The sequence below is a fragment of the Nothobranchius furzeri genome, chromosome 6, assembly GCF_043380555.1.
Source record: "Nothobranchius furzeri strain GRZ-AD chromosome 6, NfurGRZ-RIMD1, whole genome shotgun sequence".
NCBI lineage: Eukaryota > Metazoa > Chordata > Actinopteri > Cyprinodontiformes > Nothobranchiidae > Nothobranchius > Nothobranchius furzeri.
In genome coordinates, this window is record NC_091746.1 from 24,867,348 (window position 1) to 24,881,760 (window position 14,413).

Below are 14,413 nucleotides of genomic sequence, written 5' to 3' on the forward strand. Positions count from 1 at the left end.
AAATGAACATTTTAACTAAAATGCACTAAAGTGCAAAACTATTGACTACATGTGTCTGCAGCACGATTAGACACACATTTATATAGTTTATCAGGAAAAAAACAGTTGATTTGGGGCGACTTGCTCTTTAAAATAATTTTAGAAGCCATTCTAAACTGTTTCAATTAATGTTTTTCACTAAAGCTGCATTTAAAATAACTCTGTATTTGGTTGTTATACAAAAAACAAATATTCTTGTTCAAATGAAGAAAAAACAATCTTTTATATAATGCCTCTCAAGATAGAAATCATGAGGCGCTTTACAAGAACTAAGAATACATTTTCTAAATATTTAAAAATACCAAGAAAAGTATAAATTGTGATTAAAAATGTAAGAAAAGGGAAAGAGAAAATGAATAAGAAAGCAGTAAATGTAGCCTATTCTGATTTATTGGAAAATCTGTAAGTTGATTGTTGCAATAGGAATTTTGAAATTGATTAAATGGCCCACTCTTCTGTCACCACAGTTTATCTTAAAGTTTCTCTCAATGAGGTTAGAAAGTGCGCACTGCTGTAGAAAACAGGTAGTTAAAACCTGGTTTTTAATTTAACGGGTCTAATTTAACGGACATTAAAAAGATTAACAAATGTAATCTGACGTGTCTTTTTGCCTTTCACACGAAAATAGCACGAGCAAACAAAGATTCGAGGACGGCGTTTTCAAGTTAGGGTGAACCATCTTGATTTCAAACATCTTTGATCATTTCCCATAATGCTCTGCGGTTTTTTTTCAACTTCCTCTTTCCGCCATATTGCAGAACCGGTAAGATGTCTTTTTACACAGTCACTCACAATCCTCAATAAATCTGAAGCATCTTAAAGATAAATATTAAACCAATGTTCTCATGTGGAGGTGAAGGCATATGGTAACGATCTGAACGGATGATTTTCTCTGTTCACGAAACGCTTGGATTACATTTACTCTCCAAAATTCATCCCCCATCCGGCCCTGGCAGTCGGTGCGTTCAAAGAGCCCAGAAAACTGCTAACCTTCTCATAGCGTGAAGTTTCCCCTCTTTGTTATGAGGATAACTTAGCTGACTGCCTGTTAAAGTCGAAATTCGGTAGAAATAGTTTGTTTTTAACGCATTGGATGACGTTTGAGACATTAGCTGTCATTGTGCACGGCTAAGCTAAGTAGCTTAAGTGAGAGCTCCCGATCATGGACCATGCTTCGGTCGGGGCTCGGTTTTACTTTGCTTATTGGAAGGATCTGAGTTGCCGGTTAACTTATGTTTGAGTATTTAAGTCGTTTTCCAGTTCAAATGAGCTCTCCGAGGAATGATGGCTACGCTAGGTTGTTACTGAATGCCGTTTCCCAGGTTTAGCGAGTCCTATTGACAAGTTATAGCCTAATAAACGCTACATTCACGTCTATCTTCAGGATAAATGCACAAACTGCACATGCGAAATGTAAACAGTTTCCCTTATAGTCTAAATCGTAAGTTCACAACGTTTAGTGGGAAATTTGATCACATTGTTCCTATCTGCAGGCATCATGGTGCGCATGAACGTTCTTGCAGATGCTCTGAAAAGCATCAACAATGCTGAGAAGCGTGGGAAACGCCAGGTCCTCATTAGGCCCTGCTCCAAGGTTATTGTGCGCTTCCTAACCGTCATGATGAAGCACGGTGAGTCGTGTTCGTTCTGGTGAATGTTTTCACTGCACGTATGTTCTGAAGTGTGTGTGCCTGTCGTGTGTTTTCAATATTTGCCCGTCAGAGTTTTGTCCTTAAGAATGAACCAGATACTTAAAAGCGTCATGTACCTAATCCAGTAGTCGTTATCGTTGCAGGTTACATTGGTGAGTTTGAGATCATTGACGACCATAGAGCTGGAAAAATCGTTGTCAATCTCACAGGAAGGCTGAACAAGGTAAGACTGATGGATGGGAGATGCCATGGCCATACTTTTCTCTAAAATGTCGTTTGTACTGAGGTGACCATCTCAATGTGACGAGCAAACCGGTGTTCTGTTACAGTGCGGTGTCATTAGTCCACGTTTTGATCTCCAACTCAAGGATCTGGAGAAGTGGCAGAACAACCTGCTGCCTTCAAGACAGTTTGGGTGAGAACCATTATCTTTGGCTTTGTACAATACGGGAAAATACAGTTCATGTCAGCTCATGCGGGGGAATTGGTAAAAACGAGAATCCGGTGCAAAAAGGCTAGTTATGTTAGTAATCCATCTTAGATGCTGGCTCCCGGCAGAGAATTCTGCTGTTGTGTCCTTGGGCAAGACACTTCACCCGCCCTGCTGCTGATGGTCGTTGAAGGTGGTGCCTGTGCTCGGATACCTCGCCTCTCAGTGCGCCCCAGGGCAGCTGTGGCGACATTGTAGCTCATCACCATCAGTGTGTGTGTGTGTGTGTGAATGGGTGATGCTTTGACTCTGACAGGCGCTCTACAAATGTTGGTCATTCATCTAAAGGCTCAGGAACCCTCTGGAGCTGTTCTGGTTTCATCAGCTGATCAGGGCGTGACCATCTCACAGCATCTGACATTTTTACCGTGGGGTTGTCATCAGCTGTAAGCCATAATCATCAGTTATAACAGATGAAGGCTAAAACAACTGAGTCTGTCTCAATTTCACCTTTTAGGTTGAATTACTGACTTGAATGAACTTAAGCACCATATTATCATTTTCCCGGTTCCACCCTTTTACACTAGACTGAAGTTGTATGGGTCTTTATCGTTTTTTTCAGTAGTTGAATTATGCCCATGTGTTTGACTAGATTTCAGCAGTTTGGAGATTGTTTGAATTCTAGAGATTAATATATGTAGACTTATAACTTTAGTAGATTAATGCACTCACTGTTAAATGGCCTGTATTTAATACAGTACCTTCTAGAGTCCTGTAACCCCCCAAGGCACTTTACAACACTCATTCACACCCAGCTGCCCTGGTGCACCACCGGTCTTTCAGACCACCATTAGGCAAGGTGGATCAGGTGTCTGGTCCAAGAGCACAGTGACCGACTGAGCGGGGCTTGAACCTGCAACCTTCTGTTTTGGGGCACGCACTTAACTCCTGTGTTCATGTTTGAACGGTGACAATTATTTGGTCCCCCTGGTTTGTCTGAAACCTGTGGTGTTTAATCCTGTCCCAGAGAGTTGTTTCCCTGCTCAAGCTCACCCGTCAGCAGGTGTGTGGATAATCGGCTCTTTGTCATGATTGCTTAGAGGTGCAGTATTTTCTGTTGGTTCTTGGTTCATTTATTTTTACCAAGTGAGCGCCGCGTTTTTGTCCAGTAAGTCAAGCTAACGATTAGTGATGCATCTGGAGTCGTTTGTAGATGCTAGTTGGGCTGTAGATGCTAGTTGGGGTGTACCGGTACACTAAAATCGTATTCAGTTCGGTTCAGTGTTTTGAAGAGCTCGGTTTGATTAATTTTCGGTGTATTATAATTATTTATTTATTTATTTGTTTACTATCTGAAGCGGCTCCTATAGTGAGCAGAACCAGGTGTCATCACTGGCTGCTGATCCAACATGATGCCTTTAATTATTTCACAGGTTATTAGCGCAGCTGTGAGTGTCACGCTCATCCAGGCAAGTGTTGTGTTTGACTGTTGATGCTCCGTGCTTTTATTTCTGCAGCAAGCCTTAAAAACTCACCTCACACCGCCCAGTTTCATCTTTAAAACTCGTATTAAGTAACGAGCGTCCTCTGCGCCGTATTTTTGTTGTAGGATGAAAATTTTACATCAATTCTCCCAGGGGGAAAGGTCAGCAGACGTGTTTGTTTACATTTTTGCCGCTGCGTGCTGGCACAGTGTGAGAGATGGGAGGGAGGGGCAACGCGACGCTCCGTTCAGGGTCTCTGCGGCCTCCAGTAGCAGCGAAGGCCAGCTGGTTTGATCCGCTCTGAAAGGCGTTGATCAGAATTTGCGGATCACATTTTTAAACGGAGATCAAGTGCGTGCAGCCGTCATGCGTCACTCAATACAGCGTCTGTGTGGAAACTCGCCAAGGAACTTTTATCTGCTGCACTTAAATCACGCAAATGAAAATGCATTATTTAACAGAAAAACTCGACCGAAACGGTACGCAAGTGGACCGAACCGAAGCGGTTCAACACTCTCCCGTGAACCCCTAGATGCTAGTAGGCAAATCAGGGTAACATGAAATCAGAATCAGCTGGAGTCTTTAGGCAGATTCATCTGGTTCACAGTAGGGTTGGGCGATTTGCATAATATTTCCCACCGCCAATCGTCAGTCCAAAAAAAGACCATGGAGGATTTATTTGTGCATTTATGATGCGCGGACTGATTTGCAAACACAGAAGCCCAAAACAGATTTTTTTTTTAGACAAGCGCAGCACATGTGTTTGCTGGAAGATAAATTTATATTTTTCTTTTTGTTTAATTTAGTATTTGTAGTTAGGTAGAGTGACGTATAAATGGCCGTATTAATCACGGTTAAAATGTTTTTAAAAGGCCATGTCTTTGTTTCCTGTGGTGACCACTGTTGTGGTTTTTAATTAAGCTAAATGTTTCTTTCTGAACAAAGTGGGGATGAAACGAATCACTGCTGCGTTTGAACGCGCTCTGAGGAGGTAGCTTGCTGCCAGAGGTCACATGATCCATTTTTCCTCGTCACTTTCATTTTTAAAATAATGAATAATCATTTGTTAAATTCCCATTCATTTTAATTAATATTTAGTCCAACCAAGCTGACCAGAGTGCCCCAGTAACACGAACAATGCAATTAATCGATTTCACTTAAATTAGGAACATTTCACCTGCTGCGGCTCGAACGCACGTTCCTCCTGCGCCGCGTGAACCTGATGGTCGCCTGCAGCTTGTGTGTAATCAGATGTCTCTAGGGAACTTGCTGAAGGGGCTATGAGCGTCTAGACCAGGGGTGTCAAACTCATTTTAGCTCAGGGGCCACATTGAGGGAAATCTAGTCCCAAGTGGGCCAGACCGGTAAATAAAAAAAAACTTAAGATTGTTTTCTTTGTTTTAATACAATCAATATAAAACAAGGCTGGAGCCTGAGGACAGTGTAGTACAAGTACAACACCTGAAGTGTACTTGAAATTTTGAAAAGAAAAAAAAATCAATAAATAAATAAAACATTCCTTAGTGATTCAAAGAGCTTACAGATCACATGGCTGGATCAGTTTCATGCAGCACTTAAAGTATTTTTGACTCATTTTACTTTACATCTTTTAGCTTTCACCAGCACGTCAATATCAGGAGTCACATCCTGAGTGGCGGCCAACTTCAGGATGTGATCCAAGTTCTTCTGTGAGCCTTGAGCGCAGCTTTGTTTTATTTATACTCATTACAGAGAAAACGTGCTCACAGAGATATGTTTATTTTAACTCTACATTGTAAAGTATGAAAATAAAGTTTTCACAACCATCTCGTAGGCCGGATTTAACTGGGCCGCATATTTGACACCCCTGGTCTAGACGTTTGCCTCAGACAGACTCGTGGCTGTTTAAATGATGTTCTGGATGGACTCATGCTCTGCTGACACTCGAAGCAGCAGCAAAGTTTTAAATCAGTAAACATTTCTCCAAATGAAATAACCAGAAGTCTTCCAGAAAAAGATTGAAGGGTTTCCACTTTCCACTCAACGCCGCGCCGTAGTGCACGAGGTCGTGTGCATCACAGAGGCTTTCCAAGCCCCTCCTTAGCGCGCCGCTTGCAGCTAGAGGTGGGGGAGGTGAGGAAAGACTCAGATGCGCTGGTGGAGATCTTTTCTGGATTGTTACCTCCGCAATGTTCTCGGTGTGTAGGGTGTAAAATATTCGTCAACAACAAACAAACAAATCGCCTCCTGTAAAAAACAACCGTAACTGCTCAGCCCATCGCCCATGGTCGATTCATTCGTCCCCCCGCCCAACCGTAGTTCACAGATACGTTTGTAATTAGGGTTTGTGACCACAGGGTCATTCAGTTTTCTGTTGGCTTTACCAGATGATGACTTGAATCCATTCACTCGCCCAGGCGTGTCCACGGTGTGGCCCGGCGGCCATTTTTTAGCCCTCTGAGTAATTGTGTGCAGTCTCCGTTGCATATCTAGAAAAGGAGGATTTTGTCTTTTCTGCAGGATTTTTATATAGATCTTCACGGCTTTATTCAGATTCTAGTTTTAATCAGTGAAAATACATCACTGTAGTTAAACGTTTGTAAAAATAAAAAATCACATTTTTGTGGCAGTCAAGGCTTTAAATGTGACGGTTTTGGCTCTTTGGAGCAGTTTGGACACCCTGATCTAGGGTGGCAACTATTATAGGTTCTGGTGGTGTGATTAGTCCGAGAAATAATCACGGTTTCACGGTTGTTAGTATATGTGAGTTGATTTCACTTCTGTATTAACATACAAATGAAACGCACACACTTTCTATAAGTAGTGATAAAGTGCATGATTACGTTTTAAACCCCAGTAGATGTCTGTTTCTGCTTTTCAGAGATTCTGCTTGGAAAATGAATTTTTAAAATTTAAGAAATCTCTCATTTTTAAATGACCATGTCATGCTTTTTAAATACCCTAATTAGGGCAGGGCGATAAATCGAAAATGAATCATAATCGACATTTCTGACTCTTATCAGGTTAATGTTTCCCATGTCAATAAATTTGATAATGAAAAAATTAAAAGATGTGTGTAGGTTGGCAGCGTTCATGTCCTTTTGAGAAGCTCTACCACCTTGAGTTATGTAAAAACGTAACTCAACGTAATACACGAGACAGCCCCATCTAGTGGACAACTAATGTTTCTGCAAACCTGTAGTTATCGTCCATTTATCGCCCTGCCCTAACCCTAATTAGGTTTGCCCAATAGCCTGTTTAGATAGACAAAAGGTTTAACTGTTGAAAACTAATCAGGGTGAACACATTATGTTTATCTTTTATTTTTTGAATTTTTGTTCTTGTGACTTTTATCTTGAGAGGCGCCATATAAAAATAATTTCTTCTTTGTTAAAGTAAACACTGAAAGATGGAGACACCTGGATAAGATGCTAAATTCGGTTCATAATTTTATTTTCAATATTTCCCTTTAAGATTATTAAACAGATAAATTACTAGGGGTGTGAATCTCAGAGCAACTCACGATTTGATTCGATTCCGATTCTTGGGGTGCCGATTCGATTCAGAATCGATTCTCAATTTAAATCAATTCACAATCAGTATTAACAAAGAGTGTCAGCTCCAGGATGAACTACTTTGTTGTACAAGTGAGTTAAAGCTATGGGACATTTTTATTTGACTTTAAACTGGTCATGCTCCAAAAATGCTAATTTACAAGGTAAACTAAAGTGATTCTAAAACTGTAAACAGAAACAATCTTTTGACCAAAAGGCAACATTCATTTTTGCTTCCCTTGTAAAATATAACTAATCTGTAGTTACCTAACAGTAGCTTTGAAAGTAATAGTCAAATACTTTTCAAGTATGTGTAGAAACAAGTTACATGAGTAATCCTGAGTACTCATTTATCAACTTAGAAAATAAATATGAGAATATCTCAAATTTCTGAGTATGGAAAAAATGACATTCAAGTGCCCTCTTATCAGCAGATTCAAACATAAGTCATCTCAATTTATGGGACCACAAAAGTAAACAGAGTACTGACTCTCCTAACAACGATCAAAAAAGTGCATCTCAGACCTGTAACATGCCAAATATTTGAGTTCTTGGAATCGATTCTGAACCTTCGTGAATCGATTCTGAATCTTTATAAATAAGAATCCCGATTCAGACTTGAATCGATTTTTTTCAGCACCTCTATAAATTACGTAGAATAGAAAATAACGAGGTGTTATTGATTATTTGTTAAAAAGGCTTATATGTTAAAATGGCTTGCCGTACATATAAATCACTCCAGTCACTATAATCTGACTCAGTTGGAGCTAATTTGTGTCATAATCTCAGATCATGGCTAGTAGGAGGTGTTGCAGCTTTTTCTCTGCCAGCAGATGGGCGAGCCATCATCCTGAATTTCTCCTTTAGCAGCTTTGGGAATCTGACGTATTCCCACACAGGAAACTCAAAGCGCTTCCTGGTTGGAAACGGCAGTCCCAGTTGTTGTTGGTTCTCCTCCTACCGTGTGTTTCAGTTCCAGTTTCGCTTTTGTTTTTGTCTGCGGGTCACGTTCTTTTATTTATTCTCCGGCTGTATTGGATAAGTCTTAACGGTGGGTTAACTGCAGCGGTTCACCCTCGTTAAACCGTGCAACCCTACCCTGATCTAAACAATCTTGCCTGGTCGATTTTCATTATGGGCGTTTTCTCATTGGTTGTATCACTAATCCAAACCTGGACTAAACCATTGGATTAGTGCTCGCAAGGGCTGGACGATATGGACCAAAACTTAAATCTCTATCTTTTAGCTGAATTCCAATATACGATATATGTTTCGATATTTTTCCTCCATTTACAAGTTAAATCACTTAAAGCTGTCTTGAGAAATTATGTATGTAAATCAGTAGATTAAATGCATAAAAACGTATTGATTCTTGTCAAACTTTAACCTTAAGTGCCTATTCTCTACCAGTCTGAGCTTTAGAAACACTGGTACAGCTGTCTGCTAACACACACACACAGTTAATGATAAATGACCCGCACTTGTATAGCGCCTCTCAGAGTAAGGACTCCAAAGCGCTTTACACTACAGTGCATCATTCGTCCATTCACACACACATTCACACATTGATTGTGATGAGCTACGGTGTAGCCACAGCTGCCCTGGGGCGCACTGACAGAGGCGAGGCTAAGTTGAGAGCTAGAGGTGTGTCAAATGTCCCACAGACACTTTTTAATGATATATTTATAATTAATGTAAAATAATTAAAATTTCATCTAGAGGTGGCCATAGGGCTGGGCGATATGACGATTTTAGACCGTTTTACGATCTACACATCTGACGGTCTGTCATTTTTGAGAGACCGTTTTATCACGATTCACAGCTCTGCAGTAGAATTTGTGCCTCTGAATGAAAATGGAACTTACCCCAGGCGAATGACACGCCTTTGTTTGACCCTTAACCAATCAGAGTGAGTAATATATTAGTGCCCCGCTTGTTTTCACTTGTGTGTGAACAAACATGGCTTCGCCGCGGCTGAGCGACAACGAGGGTTTCGTTCCGAAGAGGAACGCAGGGTTTCCTTACCGCGCGGCACTAACTACTTAGTGACGTGACATGTCTCGGAGAAAGCGTAAAAACACGTTGGACGCTTCTTCTGAAGCAGGAAAATAACACTTCTTAAGCAGAGCACGACGCCGCCTCGGCTCGTCCACCCTCTGCCGAGCCGGTGTCGGTACCGGACTGAGCTCGGTCACTGGGTCGTTTGAGCTGCCCCGTGACTGCCTGATGGAAAACCAGCGGGTTTCATCAGATTCGTAGTTTCTTGTTTTTGCTGGGACCCCCTGTATTTTACCGCTCCCTCCTGCAGTCTTCCCCTATTAACATTTAAAATGATTCTGTAAATTCCGTGTATCAGTAGAAACAATCTCTGCCTCTGCCAGCTACAGTAAATGTAGTTTCCAAATAATAAATCTCCAAATAATTCATCTGTGTATCTCTTTTGATCAGCATTAGTGATGTTTTCAGCACCAGAACAGTGAAGCAAAGAAAGATTCCTGAGTTTGTTATAATTTTATTTATTAGGTGCATCTAACCTGTTCTATTTTTCTCTGAAATGAGATCAAATCAGTGCTTCTATGGGTTGTCTCCAATCTGCACTGGAAAATTTTACTTTATTTAGAGACTTGTTGCAGAAAATATTCAGAATGCGCAGTTTTTTGCTACCACAAGCGATCTCTGGTCCAGCCGCACGTCAGAGCCGTATTTGAGCTCAACTATCCACTACATGAGCAACTGGGAGCTACATAGTATTTTGAACAAGTTAATGTTTGCACAATACGTTTGCAATTGACATGTTTGCACTTTAAATATGTTTACGATTTTAATTTATGTTAAGTTACTTGAAAAACGAGAAAAACTGATTTTTGTAATAGTTTCTCTCAGGGCTTTTATCATCTCTGGTGTGAGTTTAAAATATGTGTGTTAGCACTGTGCTGATTATCCCTAATATGAATAAATGTTTATTTATTCAATGTTTCTCTTCTTTAGTACGCAATTGAAGTTATGCTATTCATGGATAAAAAATCGTGATAAAATCAAAATCGTGATAAAATATTGGAAAAATCGTGACATTCTATTTTTGCCATATCGCCCAGCCCTAGGTGGCCATAGCGTATATTTCTTGTCCAGAAAAAATAAAAATCTCATGTTAAGCTAAATGTATGATGATGTAATTGCATCTACTGAAGATCACATGGGTCATGCACCATGGAGTTATTGGTTATCAGGGCAAACATGGCTGGAGTCTAACAGGATTGGCTCATATCAGCGATTATACTGTAATGACTCAGAGTCTCTGGTTGCTCTTTTATCAGTATTATTTTCGGGCTACTGTCGCCGTAACCCACGCCTTACAAACTCTTCACTTTTTCAACAGAATCACTCATAATGAAGTATTTACTAGCATAGCAAACCAGAGCGGAAAAAAACGTAACATTTCCCAGCCGTTGAGCTCGCCTTCAAGTAAAACGTTAACCCTATAGTTTACTATTCAAACCCTTACAATATGTTTGAGGTCATTTGGCCACTCCGGGTCAGTGTTGCCAACTCAGTGACTTTTGTCGCTGTTCCTAACGACCTTTTATCCAAAAAGCACCTAGCGACATTTCTCAGGATGCGTTGCTACTTTCTGTAGAACTTTCTTGTAGATATTCCCCACAGATTAGCAACAAAGAAACCATTTGCACTCTGAACCGTTCTTCCGGGAGTAAGGAAAGAGAAAAATAATCTGCACATGTGCACGAGGACTGACCAATCATAAACCGTTTTCGGCCGAGCTGATTCGCCGAAGACAAATGTACAGCTGCAGAGCTGGAGACCGCCGATTTACGTATGCTGCTGCTGCAGGCTCACGCTTCTACTAGAGATGGCGCAGGCGTCAACCTGCGATCTCTGGTTCTGCAGCCATCAGACACTTTGGCTTTTCCTGCATTTGGCAAATAAAGTCAACGGGAGTTTCAACTACCGTCCCGTTTACACACGCAGCTCTGTGGCTCATCTGAGTTTCCTTCAGTGACACAGGGATGGTTATACTGAGACACCCGCTCCCTTTTGCTCGGTGCGCCGTTATTATCATGGAGAGAATACACAACAGAGAAGTTGAGAAACTATGAGGTGTAAAAAAAAACAGCTTTTTAGGTAAATGTCTGTGAGAATGAGGAGAGCAGGAGGTCTGAATTATATCCTACAACAGAATATCTGTCTTAATGTCACTTTATTGATACTTTTGGAATTTATTGTACATGGGCTGCATGGTGGCGCAGTGGTTAGCACTGTTGCCTCGCAACCCAAAGGTTGCAGGTTCGAAACTCGGCTCGTGGAGTTGCGTGTTCTCCCCATGCATGCGTGGGTTTCCTCCAGGTACTCCGGTTTCCCCACAGATCACAACATGCCCTATAGGTTATAAATTGTAAGTCGCTTTGGATAAAAGCGTCTGCTAAATGAATAAACATAAACATATCAAAGCAATTTGGGCCATTTTTATCATACTAATTAATAACTTTAACACAACTTAGTTTTTTTATTTTCCTCCCTTTTAGTCCTGTATATCTTTTAGATGCTATGGGGTAAATGAACGCCAATGTGGCGTGATGATGTCATCAATATGTAAATTAACAAGTGGCGACATCTAGCGACTTTTGGGGGGAACTTAAGCTACTTTCAGTCAAAACCAGTCGGCAACACTGCTCCGGGTATCCGTTGATGTTTCCCGATTACACGGGGGAGGAGGGGGTTTGGCTCGTCTCTCCGGCTTCGCACAAGCAGGATGGAATAACAGAACTCCGTTGGCATTGAACGTCCCCAAAAAATTAAAAGCCAGGATGTCAAATGCAAAGTTTAGAGCAGCACATTCACCCAGAGGCTCTCAGATTGAGCAAACTTGTGAGAATACATGTAATAACCGCTTAGAGACGGGGCAACGTGTCGCTAGCATAGCGGCTAATCGCTAGCGTAGCAGTTTGACCAGTTATATTGATATAAAGATATAAAGTCATCTTATATCTTGTTTTAAAAATTGTCGATATTTTAAAAATACCGATATATCGCCCAGCCCTAGTGCTCGCTATACATTTTAGTCTACTTGATAACTTTGAGGTTTTATGTAGTTTCTTTATAGCCAATGCTATTATGAATTCTTATTCATTCTTTTAAATTGATATGTTTTTTATTGTATGCATTTTACTTTATTTATTGTTCTTGTATTCTAATCGATGTTTAAATGTTTTTGGACCGACGTGTCTGTTAATAAAGCATTCATTCATAACAGTTGAGATTCCAATCCTAAAATCAAATTTTTTGCAATTTTCATTTTAATGAAGATACTTTCTTGGTGATGCAGATTAGCAACAGTCAGGACGGGAACACGCAGGCCCTTTAGCTCACTTACAAAAAAAACCACAAAGGCGATTTATTAGTCAGTCTGAAAATGAATACTTTGAACAGAAAACAGCCAGTTGAACTCAGACTAGAAGGATGGTTCAGGACACGACTGTACGAGTTCTCTTGGAGGCATTAAAGTTGACAGTTTTTGTAGAACTATCACACAACAGCATACATCTTGGTTTCAGTGCTGACAATCACAGGGGTTGACCTAATGACCTGCTGTGGTTCTTCCTGTTCTGATCGGATGAAGGCCAGCATTCCGGGTTTCACCAGATTGATGCTTTGGTTAAGAGATTCCTCTTGATCACAAACGATTTGTTGTAATAGCAGGAAGCTCTTGTAGTTTCTTACTAAATATTCAAGCATTAATCAGTGTTTTCATCTGTAGCTTTTTCTGCGTTTAGCTAGCATTAACCCCTATGGCTTAATTAGCTGTTACCGCAAAACGTCTATGAGCTTGAACACGTTTCTGTGTTGGAGATGTTCTGCAAATGCACATCTTCCTGCTTACAGAGAAACCAAACCCCAAAATAACTTTTTACTTATTAACTGTATAATTGGGTCTTTACAAATGAAATCTTTCGGTTTCTGTGCATTTGTGACATGTTTGTGTAAACTTGATTAAATCTAGAATCTAGGTCGGAAGATGTCTCAGTGCTGCCCCTGTGGGTAGAACTGTAGCTACTGCATTTAAAACTTGTGATTGGCTGGGGCTGGAACAATTTCACGTCATCGGTACAGTCTCCTCCCCCTCCCCCCCAGGATGGAAATTGACCATGCCACTCTGTGCCTCTGGGCAGCGCCCACTTTCATAGCATTTTTCAGATCTTGACTAGGGGTGGAGTCCCTCTTTAAAGCCATCAGTCTGACTTTCTTTGCTTTAGCAGTAGGAATGGGTGGTGTGGCCTGAAATGTTTTTTTTTTTTTTTTACCATGTGTGGTAACAATAAATACTGCGATATATTCTGTTTATGCTTGTAAAAATTCTCAAATACCAGACTAATCGCAGTTGATTCAGGGGGGTCTGCTAAGCCTGGTGGCCCCTGGGGAAGTCCTAGTCCTGTACCGGTTAGACCCTGTACCGATTAAATGCTGTACCGGTTAGACCGTGTACAGGTTAGACCCTGTACCGGTTAGACCGTGTATCGGTTAGACCCTGTACAGGTTAGACCGTGTATCGTTAGACCCTGTACGGGTTAGACCCTGTACGGGTTAGACGCTGTACCGGTTAAACAGTGCGTTACTATTTAGTAAAGGTGGAAATGTGTGATGAAATGAAAAGGTTTTATTTATTTTTTTAAATGTTTATTTCCTCGTTGAGCAAATTTGCTGCTTCAGTCTTGGTGAAACATCTGTTCCTGCAGCCGGCCCAGTACCGCACACATCATCCTGGATTTAGGGGTTTTATTTTCTGTGGTTGTGCTTTGGTGGATTGCATCTGGTTACCAGAATAATCAGAACTTGAGTCAGAAATAATCCAAAACATGAAAGTTTCACTAAACCAGGTGGAGTTTTTCTTCACACAGATGGTCTTTAGTGGGTTCACTACTTCGTAACAGATGTTAGATGTTCTTGACTTTCTCCCAAAAGACTCTAAAGAAAATAAAAATGATCTTAATCATAATCTTTTGACATGTTCTTTGTTAAATAATGAACACACACACACACACACACACACATCCTGCCTCCCTTCATGCTGTTGTTTCGTCTCCCCACAGATACATTGTGCTGACCACCTCGGCTGGCATCATGGATCATGAAGAGGCCAGACGGAAACACACGGGAGGCAAAATCCTTGGATTCTTTTTCTAAAACACAAAGAACTGAAAATAAAAACCATAGAAAAAAAACAGCAGGTGTGTCGTGACTTTCTTCATCTGAGTGGGGTCTTTG

General features: G+C 40.8%; 1 protein-coding gene across 2 annotated transcripts; it reads left to right on the top strand.

Moving 5' to 3' along the window:
- The first annotated feature begins 724 nt into the window (after nucleotides 1-724).
- Nucleotides 725-14,372, top strand: rps15a (ribosomal protein S15a). 2 transcript variants are annotated; one of them, XM_015970923.3, is made up of 5 exons: nucleotides 725-802; nucleotides 1,533-1,670; nucleotides 1,835-1,914; nucleotides 2,021-2,106; nucleotides 14,239-14,372. In XM_015970923.3, exons 2-5 carry the CDS (start codon nucleotides 1,538-1,540, stop codon nucleotides 14,330-14,332), a joined length of 393 nt encoding a protein of 130 aa, XP_015826409.1. In that variant the 5' UTR covers nucleotides 725-802; nucleotides 1,533-1,537; the 3' UTR covers nucleotides 14,333-14,372. The 2 variants fall into 2 exon arrangements, with proteins under 2 accessions (XP_015826409.1, XP_070408170.1); XM_070552069.1 differs by lacking the exon at nucleotides 725-802 and adding an exon at nucleotides 904-998.
- Nucleotides 14,373-14,413: the final 41 nt, after the last annotated feature.

Coding starts and splice junctions, on each gene's coding strand:
- rps15a (XM_015970923.3), top strand. CDS start 1,538: ATGGTGCGCATGAACGTTCTTGCAGATGCTCTGAAAAGCATCAACAAT. Junction 1,671..1,834: donor AACCGTCATGATGAAGCACG/GTGAGTCGTGTT, acceptor TTATCGTTGCAG/GTTACATTGGTGAGTTTGAG. Junction 2,107..14,238: donor CTGCCTTCAAGACAGTTTGG/GTGAGAACCATT, acceptor GTCTCCCCACAG/ATACATTGTGCTGACCACCT.